Source organism: Barbus barbus, assembly GCF_936440315.1.
Source record: "Barbus barbus genome assembly, chromosome: 47".
Classification (NCBI taxonomy): Eukaryota; Metazoa; Chordata; class Actinopteri; order Cypriniformes; family Cyprinidae; genus Barbus; species Barbus barbus.
Window position 1 is genome coordinate 20,584,003 of NC_136725.1, and position 20,513 is coordinate 20,604,515.

The 20,513-nt window shown below is 36.9% G+C and overlaps 1 protein-coding gene across 1 annotated transcript in view; it reads left to right on the top strand.

The window, feature by feature from the left end:
- LOC306865582 (seizure 6-like protein) overlaps window positions 1-20,075 on the top strand; it is a 50,718-nt gene extending 30,643 nt beyond the window's left edge. Inside the window, exons 2-17 of the mRNA XM_079410284.1 lie at window positions 1,649-2,095; window positions 4,750-4,889; window positions 7,291-7,486; window positions 8,355-8,540; window positions 9,310-9,481; window positions 9,560-9,729; window positions 10,879-11,073; window positions 12,605-12,743; window positions 12,970-13,166; window positions 15,716-15,910; window positions 16,028-16,219; window positions 16,319-16,513; window positions 17,152-17,187; window positions 17,427-17,541; window positions 17,825-17,930; window positions 19,339-20,075. Coding sequence (XP_079266410.1) covers window positions 1,649-2,095; window positions 4,750-4,889; window positions 7,291-7,486; window positions 8,355-8,540; window positions 9,310-9,481; window positions 9,560-9,729; window positions 10,879-11,073; window positions 12,605-12,743; window positions 12,970-13,166; window positions 15,716-15,910; window positions 16,028-16,219; window positions 16,319-16,513; window positions 17,152-17,187; window positions 17,427-17,541; window positions 17,825-17,930; window positions 19,339-19,368 — 2,711 coding nt within the window. The 3' untranslated portion in view covers window positions 19,369-20,075. The remainder of the gene's footprint in view (window positions 1-1,648; window positions 2,096-4,749; window positions 4,890-7,290; window positions 7,487-8,354; window positions 8,541-9,309; window positions 9,482-9,559; window positions 9,730-10,878; window positions 11,074-12,604; window positions 12,744-12,969; window positions 13,167-15,715; window positions 15,911-16,027; window positions 16,220-16,318; window positions 16,514-17,151; window positions 17,188-17,426; window positions 17,542-17,824; window positions 17,931-19,338) is intronic.
- Window positions 20,076-20,513: the final 438 nt, after the last annotated feature.

The following is a 20,513-nucleotide window of genomic DNA, read 5'->3' on the forward strand; positions in this document are numbered from 1 at the left end:
TCGCTGCATTTCTTACAGAGTCGTTTCTCCGACACGCTTCATTTGCGTTCCAGTCCATCCTCCCCTTGAAGGACTGTCTGCAAACCTGAATCAGCGGTGCAGAGAGAGAGAGAGTTATAATAACCGGCAGTTCTGGCAGTGGTCCACTCACCCGCACAGACCCACATAGTGCTGTGAAAGCTAGATTCCCCCTGAGCTGGAACTCCCACCTCTTTTACATCGACCCCTCATCAGTGATACAGCTGACATCTGCCCTCAATGAATGCCGCACTGGCAGCCTGTTTAACCGCGCTTTACCAGAACCACCTTATCACAAATCATGCATATTATCACTTACCTTATTATCATATTATCAGCATGCCTTTCCATGGAAATGTATAGCTGAGAGGTTTATTTTCACAACTCATGAGAATTAAACTCATATTCCACTCACTCATTCAGAAATGGAAAAAATCTGTCATCAACTGTCTTTTTTTTCTTCTAAAAAGTCTTAAGGGTTATCTATGTAATTACAAAGTTACATTGTAGTTTTATCATGTTCAGTATTATGTGTAGCAAATTAATTGTAATAGAATTTGTTAAAGAATACGTATTACATGATAGTAAATTAAATTAAAGGAAAACATGTTTTTCTAAATAAATAAAAAAATGCACACAAAATATTTTGTTTAAAATAAAATATAAATTTTTTTGTGTGTTGAAGGTGAAAATGACAAGGTACACTATGAATCAGTGTTATTTTAGTATTATTTATATAATATAATGATTTTTATTCATGTTTTAAATTAATTTGTGTTTTTACATTTTCAGGGTTTTATTTGTAATTTTTTAATGTTCTGTTTTTTATTATTATTTTTATATTTATAATATTAATATTTCTGTTTAATTTATATTTATTTTTAAGTTTTTGTTTAATTTCAGCTTTAGTTTTTATTTATATCCACATAGTAATTTCAGTGCTTCAACTTAAATTAAACAGAAATGGGAAAGGTTGCCTTGTCGACTTATACGTTTCAATTGATCATATAATATTAACATTTTATTTTTACTTTATTTCAATTAACATTTTTTTAAAGATTTTTTATATTTTTAGTTTCGGGTAATAACCCTGCTGAAGAGGTTTTTTTCACCCTTTATTAAATGTGTTGTTAGCAATGAATTATTGAGCCAGTACATAAGTAATTGGCATTCAAAACCATGTTTTTTTTCCATCGAGCAGACAATATCGATTTTAATTCAGAGCTGTCAAGTCTGATTCGGCTAAAAAATGTCATGTTTCAACAACAGCTGGAGATAGAGAGGTCAAAATTATGTAGTGTACCTTTAAGAGAAATACCATAAGAAAGCTATAAAATTAGTGTGGACAGCAGCTCAGATCATCTGATCTTGAACAAATTTGATGAGAAATGTTTGACTTCATACTGAGATCATAACATCTGTTTGCAGACTTATCTTGGCATATCTGAGTACAAATTGAATCACTGTTGAAACCTCTGGCTAGTTACTGGGGTCTTTTTCTCAAAATTTAAGAAACAGAAATGCAAGTGTTCATTTGCTCTACATTGCTGTCCATGACAAACTGGCTATCGGGTAACTTTGCAGGAAGGAACTTGTTTAATTGTTCTCAAATTCTTTCTCGTTCCTCAAGATGAGTCCGGTCTGACCCCTCCACCCAGCCTCGCTCCAGTGATGCAGGTCCCAGCCCCTAAAGAAACCCCCAGAGGAGTTGCATCCATGGGGCAGGACTTCATAGAGTCGGTCCTGTCTCATAACGATCATATTCTGGCTCAGAAGGGTGTGACTCTTCCCAGCGGTTTACCCCCTAATCTTGTGCCCATGTTGGGGAAGGGGCTTGAGGCCGGAGCAGAGGCCCTGGCCCCCGACCAGCCCCTCCTGAGGAAGATGCTCCCTGCACACAGCGCCACTGGCCGCCCCTCTTTACCTCCAGCCTTCGAGCTCCCCACCGAACCCCCGGAGGCCGTCGCAACGCCGAGCTGGGATACCGATGCTCCGACCCCACATCCCAAACCTTCGGGCTCCGCCGTGGCTCCCACCACTGTGAGCGCTGAAACAGCATCTGGGGCTTTCACCTCAGGTAGGACCGAGAGTTTTACAGAAACCTAGTAGAAAACCAATAGATGTTCCTCATGCTGCTGTGCATTTACACATAGTTGACCTCACTAGCTCTCATTGAAAGTGAATGACTTCTGAGTGCTGTTATGTTTTATTGCAAAATTTCTGATATTGTGTATAAAGTGAAAACCTAATGATGTGAATAAAATATCCAAAATGAGCATAAAAAAACTTATATGGTCACTTGAGGTAGGTAATTTTCAGTAAAAAAGACATACAAAATTTTTTTTATTAATGTCACTGTGTTTAAAGTCATGTGACTAAATAATTGGCACAGATGCAATGTTGTTATTGTTAGTTAAAACTATTAAAATAGTTTTTGTTCATTGAAATAATGCTGAAATAAAACAATATATAAATATTAGTTGAAAAACTTAAATGGAAATTAGAAATGTTTCCTTGGAAACAAACTGAAATCAAATAAGTTGAAGTACTATCAAACGAAAACTGAAATAAAAATAAAGATAAATAGAAGTATTAAAAGCCAAAACTGAATGAAAATGAAAAAAGCATATAAAATGTAAATATAAAATATTAAAAAGTTATGAAGTTATGTTGAAAAGTTAATTGGAAATATGAATAAATTCTATAATAGTATACAAGTAATACTAAATTATTATTAATACTAATACTAGAGCATTTTTTCTAATTAATAATAATCTATCATAATTATAAAGCCAATATCAAGAGCAATTTGCAACAATTTCCCCCAGAAGCGATGATTTTATTCTCTTGAACCCATGGGATGGAAATGCTGCTTTATTCACAAATTGTTCTTGCAATGTATTTATTTTTATTTATTTATTTTTGCATTAATTAAATTTGCACCTTGCAATGTACCTAGTGTGAACACCTGTATAGAAGTTAAATTCATTTGCTAACTGCTATCCACACTGCAAAGTCACCACTTTATGCTGCTGCTGCTGTTGTTGTTGTTTTTGATGCTGGTGTCCTCCACTAGCCTCACTAAGAAACCATGCTTGTTGAGCTCACACAAGTTTTGCTATCTTATGCGAGATCCATGCCGAACCGGAACTAACCAGTATAAACTGTCCTGAACCAGCATGGAAATTAGAGCTGGGTCATTCCATGTCAACTCAACCAGAGGTCTCCGGCTCAAATTTTTGATTTTGTAAAAGGGAAAACAATTCTGAAGAAAGATAAACATGTATAGTGATGAAAGCCAAAATATTAAACATCAACCGTGTATACTTACCGAGTAATCCACTATTTTGTAGAGGAGTGTCAAAATGGCCATTTTAAACTGAGATTCAGAACCAAATTACAGGTGGGTAAAAATGACTTTAGAAAGATTGCAGCATCATGATGTTATTCTTACACAGTGATTGGTAGCTCAATTAGTAAAATCTGTTGACTTTAGCCATCTTTGTTTCATTATATGTGACCCTGGACCACAAAACCAGTCTTAAGTTGCTGGGGTATATTTGTAGCAATAGCCAAAAATACATTGTATGGGTCAATCATTTTTCTTTTATGCCAAAAATCATTAGGACATTAAGTAAAGATCATGTTCCATGAAGATATTTTGTAAATTTCCTTCTGTAAATATATCAAAACTTCATTTTTGATTAGTAATATGCATTGCTAAGAACTTAATTTGGACAACTTTAAAGGTGATTTTCTCAGTATTTAGATTTTTTTGCACCCTCAGATTCCAGATTTTCAAATAGTTGCATCTCAGACAAATATTGTTCTATCATAACAAACCATACATGAATGGAAAGATTATTTATTCAGCTTTCAGATGATGTATAAATCTCAATTTCGGAAAATTGACACTTATGACTGGTTTTGTGGTCCAGGGTCACATATGCCAATGGTGACAGTTCAAAGATGGCAAAAAGCACTTCTTGTGTTCTTTGCCTGAAGTTTGCATGCCTGTAACTCAAGAAGTATTAAAGATATCTTAAAATCCTTTTAGATTCTGGTTCTTAACAAACTTTCCTTTTGGTATCTCCATTTCAAAGGCCCTCAATGATTCAGTCCCAGAGATATGGAGATTTTGATGCGGCTCCATGAGTAAATTGGTCAATTGTTCACATTTTCAAAAACCAAATGTGGGTCATTTTGCATACAGCTGACACTTTTTTCTTTTAAAGAGGAAAGAGAATAAATAATGTTAAAACTAGAAACGTATCTATTTTTTTTTTCTGTCAGCTCAATTGCATGGAACATACCTGTCATAAATATTATTTTTCTATAGCTGTCATGCCTCTGTAGCTCTAAAAGTATACAAGATACGTTCTTTTAGATTCTCGAATTTTCTGTTGAAATCTTATAAAATAGTGCATTACTCAGTAAATATACATCCATGAAATTTAATATTTTGGCTTTCATCACTATACATGTTTTTCCTTCTACAGAAAAATATGAACAAGATCAAAAAATTGAGCTGGGGAAGTTAAATTCCCAGAATGTGGTTGATTTGACACGGAATGACCCAGCTACTAAGCAAGTATTTCCAGCAGGGAAATATACAGCTACATGATGTAGATGTTTTTCCTCACTGTTGTTTTCCATCTCAAATCCCCTCTGTAGACATTCTCAGACGAACGCTTGGGTTTTTAATGTCGTCTGTCTGGCATTTTCCTCCAGCTGTAACAAACTGCAGGGTCAATTTCACCGACCCAGAGGGCTACATCGATTCTTCAGACGATCCGCCCCTCCCTGAAGGAGTGTTCCTGCAGTGCACTTACGCAGTGACCGTCTACACAGGCTACGGTGTGGAGCTACAGGTACCTTTTAATATGAGGTTTGAGTATTGCTTCCATTAATCATATTTTCCTCCACCTCCAAATGATATGACAAACTGCACTGGATATTCTTGACTGAACGGGCACCTGTTAATGCATGGATCTCTTTAAATGACATGCTAATAGACTGTGTAATCCAACAAATAAGCAGCTTCAGACCACCGACCACAGCATGTGGCCCTGAGGGAGTTCTCTGGAAATGCAATCTGCTGCCTAACAAGCTTCTTTTTGTTTCCTCCTGCAATGCAATCCTATTTCTCCTGTGCCTAGCACATTTTCTCGACGTGCACCCTCTGATACAGGTGACTGCACTTAAGTACCTTGCGTCAGGTTGAATTTGCCCTCTAGTGGCACGTGATGTAATTGCACGGATCTAATTACTGGAGTCGAGCGCTTGGGGCCGGCAGCAGTGCGTTCCCAGAGAGCCGGAGCCACACAGGCAGATGTTAATGAGAGAAGCGGGTGTTCGTCGGAGCCGTACTGCCGCAGTGCCCGCATGCAGCTGGCTGTAATCCCGTGTCCACATCCGCTGTCCCTCTGCGGATGATTCACGCCCGTGACATAATCTCTAATTACCGCTTTAATCCACAGCCAAAGGCCTACTGAGTGTCTGTGTGTGTGTTGAATATTCTGTCTCAAGGGATTAAAGCTCTTCCAATTAATTTGGTATGTATACACACACACACACACACACACACACACACACTGTCCTCATGGGATCGGATGAGACATGGATAATCCATGCTGGCTGTGATATGCTTTAAAGTCAACATGAAATCTAAATGCACGCTTTTTACTTTCTTAAAGCATTTTCCGGCTGTTGTTCACAATTTATTCGTGCATGTTATTTGAAGGAAAAAAAAAATAAAATGTTTAATGCATCAAAATGTATTAAATCTCTCTGAAATTGTTTTTTCAAATCATTATTTTTTTCAATGAAAAACTATGAAAATGTAACACCAATGACACATTTAAATGAACCATATGAAAAATATATATGTTAATGGATTACTTTTTCAACATGGTGTGAAAAAAAAACTATTTAAAACTTTTGGCCTTTGAAACCTTTTATATTTTCAGAATAAAAGTGTCTAACATTGATACTAATGACAATTTTGACACTATATATAAGCATTGTTTTAATTATGTTTTAAAATAAATGTGTGTATAAATATTTACATAGATTTTTTTATATTTTTATTAGTGCTGTCAAAACGATTAGTATATAAATACACACACATGCATATATTTCAGAGTACTATGTTATTTTTATATATTAAATGTATTTATTTATAATATAAATTATATTAATATAAATATAGAGATGTAAATACATGTAAATATTTTCAAAATATATACTGTATGTGTGTGTATTTATATATACGTAATAAATATACACAGACACATATATTACGCAATCAAAACTTTTATTTTGGATGCGATTAATCGTTTGACAGCACTAATTTTTATTAAAATATAAAAAATGTACAGTAATTTATTATTATGTATTCAATATATATATATATATATATATATATATATATATATATATATATATATATGTGTGACCCTGGAGCACAAAACCAGTCTTAAGTCGCTGGGATATATTTGTAGCAATAACCAAACATACATGGGTCAAAATTATCCATTTTTCTTTAATGCCAAAAATCATTAGGATATTAAGTGAAGATCATGTTCCATGAAGATATTTTGTAAATATATTAAAACTTCATTTTTGATTAGTAATATGCATCACTAAGAACTTCATTTGGACAACTTTAAAGGCAATTTTCTCAATAGTTAGATTTTTTTGCACCCTCAGATTCCAGATTTTCAAATAGTTGCATCTCAGCCAAATAGAAAGCTTATTTATTCAGCTTTCAGATGATGTATAAATCTCAATTTAAAAACACTTATGACTGGTTTGGTGGTCCACTCACACACACACACACACACATATATATATATGCATACATACATATATATACATACATACACACCTCGCAACAAAATTATTCAAGAATAAAGAGGCATATAAATAACAAAATAACTGTAAAATTCTTAGAAGTGTCTCATCAGATGAAGGGGACAAGCCATTTCATATTATTTAAGAAATTGTTAGCTTATATTGTTATACATATTGTTTTAATGAGTGAGGTCAAGTGAGGCACATGTCATGGTCTCTATATTTTGAGACTTCCTCATCCATGAAGGTACCATGCTATAATTATCAGATACCATCATTGCACCATGTATTTTTTTGTTGTTGTGCTCTCAAATGAAGATGATAAGAATGTTAGTGTGAATGCTGTACTGTTCATGGTGTACTGAGTGTTTCTTACCAGTGTTTTCTGCTAACATGATTGGCATTCCCTCATTGTAGGTCAAAAGTGTCAACCTGTCAGAAGGCGAGCAGCTGTCAATCAGAGGGGTGGATGAAGGTGGGGCCCTGCTCGTGCTGGCCAATCAGACGCTTCTGGTGGAAGGTCAGGTGATCCGCAGTCCAACCAACACGCTGTCTGTGTTCTACCTCTCGTCTCCAGAGGGAGGAGTCGGCATGTTTCAGCTGCATTATCAAAGTGAGTCTTTTTCAAAACAAGACACTTATGCATTAAACACAGCATCTTTGGGACTTGCCTCTTGATGTGGATTTATAGAGATAATTACTCTTTTACATAAAACTCTGATGTTTATGTAATATTATAGTAATGAGTCCCGCAGGTGCTTGTGTAAATGTTAAAAACGCTCATCATCCGGAAGTCTCAGCACTTGTGGGGATCTTGTTGAACTTGTTAGACACCGGCCAGACTTTGCCTCCAAAAAGTCTCCATTTGGTTAATTTGCTCGCTTATATAACAGGGGAAGTCGTGGCCTAATGGTTAGAGAGTCGGACTCGTAATCGAAAGGTTGCGAGTTCGAGCCCCCGGCCGGCAGGGATTGTAGGTGGGGGGAGTGAATGTCCAGCGCTCTCTCCACCCTCAATACCACGACTGAGGTGCCCTTGAGCAAGGCACCGAACCCCCAATTGCTCCCCGGGCGCCGCAGCATGGCTGCCCACTGCTCCGGGTGTGTGTTCACGGTGTGTGTGTGCATTTGTTCACTACTCACTGCTGTGTGTGTGCACTTGGATGGGTTAAACGCAGAGCACCAATTTCGAGTATGGGTCACCATACTTGACAATACGTCACGACTTTACTTTACTTTATGACTTGATAGCTTCTGTCATATCCATTGACCGGCTAATGTACTTGTAGTTCCAGGGCTCATTTCACAAGGTGCCGTCTTGTGTGCAATTTGTCTCAATCAGCGTCCTCGAGTGGCATTAGCATTCATTTTATTCATAAATGATTAAAGGAGTAGTTCACCCCAAAAAAATCTGTCATTATTTACTCAGATGCCATAAAAGGAGAGTTTTTGAAGGATAATTACATACTTTTTCTTGTGAAGTTTTCCGCCTGAGTTGTGCCCTACCTCGACGGCCTCATTTTGGGGAGGTGTCAGTAAAAGATCTGCATCCCGGAGGCACGGCCCATTTCCAGTGTCACATGGGATACCACCTGCAGGGGGACGACACGCTCACGTGCCTCAATGCCTCGCTGCCTGTGTGGAGCCAACATGAGCCAAGCTGCAGAGGTGTTTTTCTTTTGGACTTTCTATTCGTCAAAGAATCCTTAAAAATCAAATGTATCTTGGTTTTCACAATAATATTAAGCAGCACAACTGTTTTCAACACTGATAATAATTAGAAATGTTTCTTGAGCAGCAAATCAGCATATTAGAATGATTTCTGAAGGATCATGTGACACTGAAGACTGAAGTAATGATGCTGAAAATTCAGCTTTGCATCACAGAAATAAATTAAATGTTACAATATGTTCACATAGAAAACAGTTATTTTAAATTGAAATAATATTTTACCATTTTTACTGTATTTGAGATCAAATAAATGCAGCCTTGGTGAGCAGAAGAGACATTAAAAACATTACATCTGACCAAACTTTTGACTGGTAGTGTATATACTATCTATTTATATATATAAAAATATAAATAATATATAAATATAGATATAAAACATAATAATTTAAATAATAATAATACATTATATAATAATAACATAATAATAATACATTTTCCATTGTGTTCTTTTAAACTTAGTGTGGAGTGTTATAATAAAAGATACAGACATATATACATATACTTAAAATATAATAATAAAATAATTATTATTAAATAATGCATTTCTATTATTATCATGTATTAAATTTTAAATAATAATTAAATAAATAATTTCCACTTAATTTTACTTTTTATTATTTTAAATAATTATTATTATTATTTATTTCAAAAAGTAAATCATGAACCTTACTGTTAGTGACACATTTTCCATTATGTTCTCTTCAAGCTTTGTGTGGAGGGGTTGTAAAAAATGCCACGGTGGGCCGGGTGCTGTCCCCCTCTCCCCATTCGGGCCCTAACAGCACCCTGGACCGCAGCTGCTCTTGGTCCCTGGAGGCTCCAAACGGCCAAAGGCTGCACCTGCATTTGGAGAGAATGGTGTTGGGCCCGACAGACAGGTAAATGCATGTGTCATCTAAATCAATGCATGCTTTTTATATGTATGTTAGAGACTCAGGCCTTCTCCCATGATACAGGCTGGTCTTATGGAGCGGTCTTGATGCGGGTTCGGTGGTCCTGTTTGATTCCGGGCGTGGCGGTCCCATCCCGTTTGAGGGAGTGATCAGTGAAGGTCCGGCTGTTCGGGTCCAGTTTATAACAGACCAACCTAACAGTCACAACACTGGATTCAATATACGTTATGAAGGTAGACCACTTTCATCTCTGTAACACCAAATATGTCGGGCAAACACATCCCTGATGCATAAAATATTAAATCAGGAAGGTAAAGAAAAGGAAAACTGTATTTAAATTGCTTAATGTTTTAAATAAATAAATACAGTACATTTGGGTTATTCATAATATTTGGGTTTATAAATAGATAAAACATAAATATGTGTATGTATGTTTGATGTGTTAGGAAAAATAACTTAATTATTGTACAAAACAAATTAATTGTATAAAGGTAATCTTGATATAATAATTAAAGTTTACTTACTTTTTTAAACATGCATAATGTTACATATATAAAATTAAGCAATTTGTCTCCTGTATTTTGAGAGACACATCTCTGTACTGAAAAAGTAAATATTAGTAAATATTTCAGTACTTTATACATCACCAGTTTCATCAGCTATTTTGAATGTTTTGTTGTCATAAATAAATAAATAAATAAATAAATACAATCAAGAAGACAGTGATATGTAAACATAACAACCTGAATGTTTAAAAAAGCTGGAGAAAGACCTACCAAATTGTAGACATCACACATCAGAGGGTTAAGTAACACTTAAAAATGTGTACATTTCAGTGCATTAGATGAAATATATACAGTTTTTCCAATTACTATGAACCAACTGCTCTCAGGAACATATTCGACTAATATTTGACATCTGGAAATCATTTAAAACCTAAAATATATTATTTTTTTGTTATGTTAAAAGTATGCTATCTTTTTTTAAACACATAAATAAAATTTGTTTGATATTGTTATTTCTTAATATCTTTTATTTTTATATCTTAAATCTCATGCAATAACATTTGTACATTAAGTATAGCTAATCCAGCTAACATGTTTCTCTGGATTTCATTTGTTACTTTAGCTAACTGCATCCTCCTAAAAATAAATAAATAAATAAATTCTCTATGCTCTCATTATCCCTTAATCCCTTCATGTCCTAGCTTTTACTATTTTGAGCGATCACTGAAAACTTGTATAACTGGCACTTCTTTGTTTATTGCCATCTTATGATGAATCACTTGTATTCCTCAACTGTAAGTCGTTTTGGATTAAAGCTTCTGCCAAATAAATAAATCTACATGTCTAACAGAGCTTGTTCTAATTGTTCACATTTAGCATTTGAGAAGGGCCACTGCTACGAGCCGTACATCCAAAATGGAAACTTCAGCTCGACTGACCCGACTTACGGCGTGGGGACGGTGGTGCAGTTCACCTGTGACCCCGGGCACTCGCTGGAGCAGGGGCCGCCCATCATCGAGTGCATCAACACACGAGACCCCTACTGGAACGACACAGAGCCCCTCTGCAAAGGTAGAGGATTACATTACCCTACATGCAACACAACACGCATCACTGCCAGACAATATTTATCCTTTGCTAAATGTCATGGGACTGGCAGATTTGAAGCTAATTAAAACGTTTCTCTAATTATGCTATGGTAATTGCATTGAATGTTAATGATATGTTAATATTTAAAAAACAACCTTTGATCTAAGTAGTGCTTTTTAAAATTTCATCTTTTTTGCTCTTAGGCTGATAAAAATTCTGACATGTTGGCCTGATCATCAGTAGTCCATGACTTTTAGTTGCTGCCCTGTATTTAACCTTGTTGTAATTCATCTTTAACGGGGATAATTGAGTTTCCTGTGACTGGCATTAGGTCGTAACAGATAACAGCTGAACGTAACGCTGGTCATCCCCAACATGGTGTGTTACACATGCTTGTTAACGCTTGGGTGCCACATGCAATTAATATCACAACTAATGCAGCATACTGGAGTCTGGAGTTTCACAAACAAATGCACAGGCCACAAATCAGAGATTGTTAGAGGACAAATCTTACTGTGCTGAACATTCTGAAGCATAATTTTGACTATAATAGAATCGAATATGAAATGTTAAGAATGTAATTACAATAAAAATCTTTATAATAAATAAAAAATAACTGTCTGTGTGTGTGTGTGTGTGTGTGTGTGTGTGTGTGTGTGTGTCTGAACAAAATTATAAACGCAACACTTTTGTTTTTGCCCCCATTTTTCATGAGCTGAACTCAAAGATCTAAGACTTTTTCTATGTACACAAAAGGCCAATTTCTCTCAAATATTGTTCACAAATCTGTCTAAAAATCTATCTGTCTGTGTTATTCACCATTGGTAGCGCGATTTGTGGTAATGCTTTTTTCCTCAGTTGGTCAGAACAAACGTGACTGACTTGTACCTTACTTGTTCAGATGGCAATATACGGTGAGAATTCTTATTTGGGTCATATATTCCGAGACGTAGACTAATCTGTGATTGCGATGTACAGTAAATATCCACACCGGTGCGGTGACTGACTGCCACACATTCACCTCAAAACATTAGATTCATCCGCACTGGAGCTGTGCCAGAGTACAACCCCATGCAAGCAAGATAATTCCACAAGTAACTGCAATTCCAGGTTTTCAAACATAGATGGCGACAAAGAGGCGAAACGTACGGACTGCAGCTTTAATATCCTAATGATTTTTGCCATAAAAGAAAAATTTATAATTTTGACACATACAATGTATTGTTGGCTATTGCTACACATCTACCCGTGCTACTTATGACTGGTTTTGTGATCCAGGGTCACATATATGTACTAAATAATGATATTTAACATAACATTGGATAAGTAATTAAAAGAAGTATATTGATAAAAAATGACGGATAAATGTCATATACATACACACACATATATATATATATATATGCTAATTATGACATGACAGTCTTTTGAGATTTGTTTCACTGAATTGTGCGACAGAAAACAATGTGACAGAGAAATCAATGCGACGTGTGTCTGTGTGGCCTCTCTGCAGCTCTCTGTGGCGGTGACCTGTCCGGCCCCAGCGGCGTTATCCTGTCCCCAAACTGGCCCGAATGGTACGGGGAGGGCGAGGACTGCAGCTGGAGGATTCACGTCGGCGAGGAGAAGCGCGTCCTGCTGGACGTGCAGCTGTAAGTCCTTCTGGAACATTCTGTTCTGAAAACAACAGCAAAGACTACTGCTTTGGCTGTTTTCCTGGCTGACGAGTCAAGCTGCTGCTGCTGGAATCGAACAAAGCCCACAGACCTGCTGGATGCGATGACTCACCAAACCGCCTGAATGACTCGTTCATTTTCTCATTTCCTCCCACACAAACCCCTCACCTCTCGCCCACTGTCTCTTTCTCTCTCTCATTAGCTTGAATCTCAGCGACAGTGATATGCTAACCATTTTGGATGGAGATGAGGTCACAACACGTATATTGGGGCAGTTTGTTGGGGGAACCAGCCCGTTTAAGATGTCCTCCTCGACCCCTGACCTCACCATCACCTTCCACTCAGACCCAGCCGGCCTGGTCTTTGGGAAAGGAGAGGGTTTCATCATCAACTACATGGGTAAGGACACTTGAGCTAATTGCAACACAGTTAAAAGGCATAAATTAGACTCCGTCTCATGCACACAAAATGGCAAGAGTATTCTCAAAACCTGATTGTCTGGAACTGAAGAGTTTGGTTTGCATAATAAGCGAGATTTATGAAGAACATTTTAAATACTTTATATTAACCTGCCCATAAACGTCATATAAAACAACAAACAGTGGTTGATAGATTTTCTGTCTTTTGGGCAGTTCTTGGCCAGAAGAAACTGCATTGTGGACCAGAGCAATGTTATTTTAGTGTTATATACCGTCCTTTGGATGAGACCTTAAACCGAAATCCTGACTCTCTGTGGTCATTAAAAATCCCAGGTTGTCTTTCGAAAAGAGTAGAGGTGTGACCTCGGCATCCTGGCCAAATTTGCCCATTGGCATCTGATCATCATGGCCTCCTAATCATCCCCATATCTGCCAATTGACTTGTGGTGGCCGTTCTGGCCCACTATGGCTGCTGTTGCATCATCAATATAAAAATATTATTATTATTATTTATACACTATTATAATATTTATTATTTTGAATTAGCTTTTATTTTCAGTTTTAGTTTGGTTTAGTAATTTTGATATGTGCTTTTGTCATTTTTATTCATTTTTAATTATATTGCTATATAGCTATAATTAAAAAACTAATAATAATTATTATTATTTTAGTACTTTAACTGTGCCATGGCAAATAACTGAAATAAAACTTGAAACTTGAAAAACTTAATTTTTTACATTGGCGTTACACATTTTCAAGTTTTAGTTTGTGTCTTTTTTTAAAGTTTTTCATCTACATTTTTTTTTTTTATTCTGTTAAATTAGAACTGTTGCCACGGCAAAGAACTGAAATAAAATAAAATTAAGCTTAAGTACTAAAATTACAAAAAATAAAACATAAATGTTAGATGAAAAACTTCAAATAAAAAGATTTAATCTTAAAACAGTAGTTTAAGCTGAAGTACTAAAATTACTAAATCTAAATATGAAATAAAAAAATATATAAATGAAAATAAAATAATGAAAATGTTTTAAATAAGTTTAAGTTTTTCATCTAAAATTTATTTTTATATATTGTATATTTCAATTTTAGTAATTTTAGTAAGTTTTATTAGTTTTATTTATTTTGTTATTTATTTTCATTCAAGTTTAAGTTTACATTTTCCATCTAATATTTATATTTTATTTTATTTCAGCTTCATTTCAATTAACAAACACTAACAAAGTTTTAGTTAACAATAAGAACACTGGAGCAGACTTTAGTCTGGCTAAGTGAAATTAGTCCATCACAGTATAAAGACAAATTTAATTTCTCAACTAAAGACAAGCTTTATGCTCTCGTATGAGTGTCACGAACACACAGAGAGAATCTCAATGCAACTCTTTCTTTTCAAATTACTCCAACAGATCCATTATGTTCTCAAGTGGTCTACATGCATTTCAATCAGTGGTTTTTTTTTTGCTCAGATGCAACTATTTTCAGCTCCTGAAATCTCCCATCATTCTCTTCTCCTCCTCCTCTCCTGGCTGCCCTCATTCATTCACATTTAGTTTTGTCTCTATCCTCTCCCATAGGATACACACACACACACACACTCACACACACACACACACACACACACACACACACACACAGAGAGAGAGAGCACGTTACCATGCAATCTCAAGTAATGGCTTGAACAAAAAAGACAGAGATACTCTTTTTATGTTCGTATAATGGTAGAGGATAAAGTTCCCAGCTGAATAAAGGCCACAGATGCGCTGTGAATTCACAATGACGGTTTATTTGCTGTTGATCAAAACCGCTCATGAACTGAGTGCATGTGGAATCTAAAGAAGCCACCATTAGCGCTGCACTAACAGCGTACACGAACATCCAGCTATGCTAGGAATAACTGATCTGTTGGGAAACTCTTCTGAATGCCTTTTAAATAAAAAAAACATTTACTCAGGCCTTTTACATTTATTTATGATTTTTTTGCCAACTACAAGATCTGAAATCTTATGAATAAAGAACTGAAAGTGTCAGATCTGTGACCTAGCGGTTAGCGCACATGCTCCTACACGCGTTCCTGTGGGCGAAGCAAGTTCAACTTGACTTTTTGATTCCCGAAAGGCCAAAAATAATATAAAACTAGATTTTACATTTCCTAAAAATGAGTGTGGTGCTTGCTCGTGCATAAGTCGCCTCAGAAATGCTAGGGTGTTGTGGGTGGTTACTTACTGTCCTAAGTCAATAAAATCCACCCTCATGTGATATTCTGGTCTCTATGAGTCATATCTCTCGTTTAATGTCAGTAAATGGGATCTTTATTATCTGCTAGGCAAAAATTATCCAGTCACTTAGAAGATATAATAACACACCTTTTAAATTATGTCCAAGGTACAAGTGTGGGGAAGATATAAATATTTATTATTAAAAAATTTTGCTATCTTGTGTATATATATATATATATATATATATATATATGTATATACACTTTCTGTGTGATGAATAGAAGAGGTTAAATAATTTTGCTCCTTTTTTCAGAGGTGTCACGCAACGACTCGTGTCCAGACCTCCCTGAGATCCAGAACGGCTGGAAGACCACTTCTCACGCGGCGCTGGTGCGTGGAGCTCATATCACGTATCAGTGCGACCCGGGGTATGACCTGGTGGGCAGTGAAACCCTGACCTGTCAGGTGGACCTGAGCTGGAACACACAGCCTCCGTTCTGTGAGAAGAGTGAGTCAAGCACAGTTGGGTGTCTTTGCTAATTAGAGTCTGAGGAACTTTTACTTTCAGCAGATTCAAATGTCATCCTTCTCAGCTGTGTCTCCTTTTCTCGCTTCCCCTCATTAGTTATGTACTGCACAGACCCTGGACACGTGGAGCACTCCACACGCACGCTGTCTGATCCCAAACTTTTGGTTGGCACCACTATCCAGTACAGCTGCATTCCCAGATACGTCCTGCAGGGCGGCGCCACTCTCACTTGCTATGGTCGAGAACCCGGCACTCCTGTTTGGACGTCTCGCTTGCCTCATTGCGTGTGTGAGTTCCCACAAATGTTTTGTCCAGTATTTCTGTATTTTATGTTTTAGCTCCTGTTTAATCCCTCAGTTATTCCTGATTTAATTCCCTGTATATTAGCGGAAGAATCCGTGTCCTGTGAGAATCCCGGCCTTCCTGACAATGGCTACCAGATTTTGTCTAAGAGGCTTTACCTACCGGGAGAGTCTCTAACCTTCATGTGCTACCAAGGCTATGAGCTCATTGGTGAGATGGCCATCAAGTGCATTCTGGGAAATCCTTCTTTTTGGAGTGGTCCATTACCTCTTTGCAGAGGTAAGAACCATTTATGGTATTTACTAAAAATAAGTATGTATAAAAAAAATACAGGGTTAACCCTTTATACCAAGATTTATTCATGTATTTATTTATTTTATATAATAATAATAATAATTTATTATTATTATTGTTATACTTTTTTACTATTATTTTACTTCCCAACAATCACTGTGCTAACTGAGCTCCATAACAGATATTTTCTTTTTCAGATGTATTTAATGAATATACAAAGAGTGTATTTATATATATTTAAAAATGTAATATTGTCTTAGAATATTCTCTCCTTTTTAGTTATGCAGCTTCTTTAACCGATATTTAGTTTTCAAATTAGTATTCAAAGAATTTTTAAACATTAAATATATTCTATGAATATTTAGAATATTCATTAAATGTCTGTAAAGCAGCTTCATTAGGTAGTAATAAATAGTCAAATAAATATAAAACAAAGTACAAATGTGTGGACTGCCATTTTGGGAGCACCATTACTTAAAAGACAAAATGAAACCAAAAAAATGAATGTGTGTGTGTGTGTGTGCGTGCGTGCACGTGTGTGTGTGTGTGTATTATTTTTATTATTATACATTAAATGCTGAAGTATGTATTAAATATATACATTTTTACCTAATATATTTCAGCCAATCATGAATGCTCTAGCAATCATGCACTAGAGGGTAAGTTTTATTTTTGATGTACTTTAAGGTTATTTTTAATGTACTAATTTAAGCAAAGGTTTAGCTTTTTTATATTGAGTCTTTTATATTGTAAAGTGTCTACCTTTTAATATCACAAGCAGAAAAAGTGCATTGTTACTGTATGAGAGAGATTATATATTTATAATATTTGATAGTTGTAGAGGGTAATGCAGGTGGAAATGAATTATTAACGTATATCATCCTTGTATCTTGTTTAGTGGCTGAGGCGACGGCAGACTCTTCTTTTGATGGGGGAAGTATAGCTCTAGCAATATTTATCCTGGTGCTGCTGGTGTCTGTTTTACTGGGAGGAGCCTACATCTACGTCACCAGGTGAGCAATACAGACAGTCTAATGTGAGCTCTTTAGTATTTACTAAGTGCACAACAGTAAAGAGCTTCCATGTTCATGGGCACTTACACATGTTCTGTTTCTGATTTAATAGATCGCTCAAAGCGACTTGTACAAATGAAACGGTGCTTAGAGCCACCGCTTGTGAAATGAGATTGGTTTCTTCATAAAGCATGTAATGGCTTGAAGCATAATGATAAAACACCATGAACACCAGAACATGTGCTGCGCTTGAGCCCTTCAAACTCTCTTCTCTGTTCCTCAGGTGCCGTTATCATTCAAACCTGAGACTTCCTCTGATGTATCCGCATCCCTACAGCCAGATCACCGTGGAAACCGAGTTTGACAACCCTCTCTATGAGACTGGAGGGGTGAGAATCTCACAGAACACCCTAGCAACTGCCTACCAACCTTTTAGCAACCACCCAGAACCTCTACATTGCTTTTCTCTGTCAAACTTCCCAGAGCACCATAGCAACTGCATAAGAATCATCCAAAACATCTGAGCAACCACCTAGCAACAGCTTAGGGCCACCGATCCAGAACACCCTAGTAAGCATTTAGTAACTCCTAGCAACCAGCCAGTATCCCTTGGAAACTACATAGCACCACCCTGGAAACCAGCCAGATCACCCTAGCAACTGAAAACACCTTAGCAACCTCCTAGTAATTTCTAGCAACAAGTCAGAATTCTTTGAAAACCACATAGCTTTTGGAAACTACATAGCACCACCCTGGAAACCAGTCAGATCACCGTAGCAACTCAAAACACTCAAAACACTCTAGTAACAACCTAGTAACTCCCTAGAAACCAGCGAGAACCTTTTGGAAACTACATAGCACCACCCTGGAAACCACCCGGCTCACCTTAGCAACTCAAAATACTTAAAACACCCTAGTAACGACTTAGTAGCTCCTTAGCAACCAGTCAGAACCCCTTGGAAACCACATAGCATCACACTGGAAACCACCCAGCTCACCGTAGCAACTGAAAACACCCAAAACACCCTAGCAACCAGCCAGAACTCCATGGAAACTACATAGTGCCACCCTGGAAACCACCCAGATTACCATAGCAACTGAACACCCTAGCAACCACCTAGTAACTCCCTAGCAACAAGCCAGAACTTTTTGGAAACTACATCACGCCACAATGGAAACCACCAAGATCACCCAAGCAACAGAAAACACTCAAAACACCCTAGCAACCACCTAGTAACTCCCTAGCAACCAGCCAGAACTCCATGGAAATTACATAGTGCCACCCTGGAAACCATCTAGATTGCCATAGCAACTGAACACCCTAGCAAGCACCTAGTAACTCCCTAGCAACAAGCCAGAACCTTTTGGAAACTACATAACGCCACAATGGAAACCACCAAGATCACCCTAGCGACAGAAAACACTCTAGCAACCTCCTACTAACTCCCTAGCAACAAGCCAGAATCCCTTGAAAACTACAAAGCGTCACCCTGGAAACCACCCAGATTACTGTAGCGACTGAAAACACTAAAAATGCCCTAGTAACCACCTAGTAACTCCAAGGCAACAAGGCAGAACCCATTGGAAACCACCCAGTTTACTGTAGCAACTGAAAACACTTAAAAACCCTAGCAACAACCTTGTAACCATCCTAAACTGCATAACAAGGGCCTGGAAATCACCCAGGATGCTCTAGTGATGCTGCAACAGCGACAACATTTTTTTTTTTCATGATCACTCATTGGAAGATCCTCCGTCATGCTAACAGGCATGTCATTTTCTTGTGTTATTGTACAGGATACGAGAGAATATGAGGTGTCCATATGAAGAGGCCTACAGACACGTCCCGTACTGCTCCAGCGCTTACAGGAAGTGATGTAAATAGATCCTGTCACCTCCACTCTCCCCACCTCCCCAACCTCCAAGGACAGAGAGGGGCATGAAGGGAAACGGGGCTGTGAAACAGGAAGTACCAGTGCAGAGATCGTTCAGCCAGTAGACGTTACTGTGGTTTTACGTATGCGCTCACAGCCAGAGGTTCTCATTCTGCCATTCAACACCCATGTGTGTGTGAGTGTGTGTGAGTGTGTGTGAGTGTGAGTGTGAGTGTGAGTGTGTGTGTGTGTGACATTACGAGCAAGTGGAAAATAACAAGTGAAGAGTTTGCACAGTGTTCTTTCGCCTCAATACCGTGACTTACGGGACAGTTTAACCCTGGAGTAAGCCCTTTGCTCCGATATAAAGGGGTGGTGGTGGCGCCGTCCTGTGTCTGTCTGTGGCCCGTCCTGCCTGCTGTCATTTTTAAGTCTTTGTACTTAGAGCAGTTTGTAGTGCAGGTTTTAAAGTAGTATTTTTTCCCCTGCAAGTGACGTCCTACTGCAGCAGAGAGCAGATGATGTATTTATTTTGAAGTATATGTGAAATGTTCTCTGCTGATTGATGAATACTTCATTTTGGAGATCAAGAAAAAAAGAATTAACTGATTTCTCTAAAGAAATGTGAAAAAAATAAATAAATTAATTTAAATATTTTCTAACACTGATGTGTCCTGGTTTATTTTAAAAAGAGATCTGACAGACTTGGAGCCCCAAACCAATTAAAAATTTCAAATAAAAGAAAAAAAATTAATTGATAAAACAAATACAATACTTTTTTAAATTAAATTCACTCCTGAATTTACTTTTGTATTATATTTTCCCCCTTCTTTCATTTCATTTATTTATTTATAGAAAATGTATGCCTCACTGATAAATCTGTGGCAAAATCTGCACATTGGAAGGAAAATTTACAAAAACAATTCTTTATTATGGAGACTTTTGCTAGAGTCTCCTATGGAATCTTGTTTCCACACGGGATAAAAAACAAAAACTTTTTATCTCACAATTCTGATTTCGTCACAATTTTTTATTTTTATTTTTTTTTTGCTTGCAATACTGACTTTTTCCTCACAATTCTAAATTTATGTCTGATGA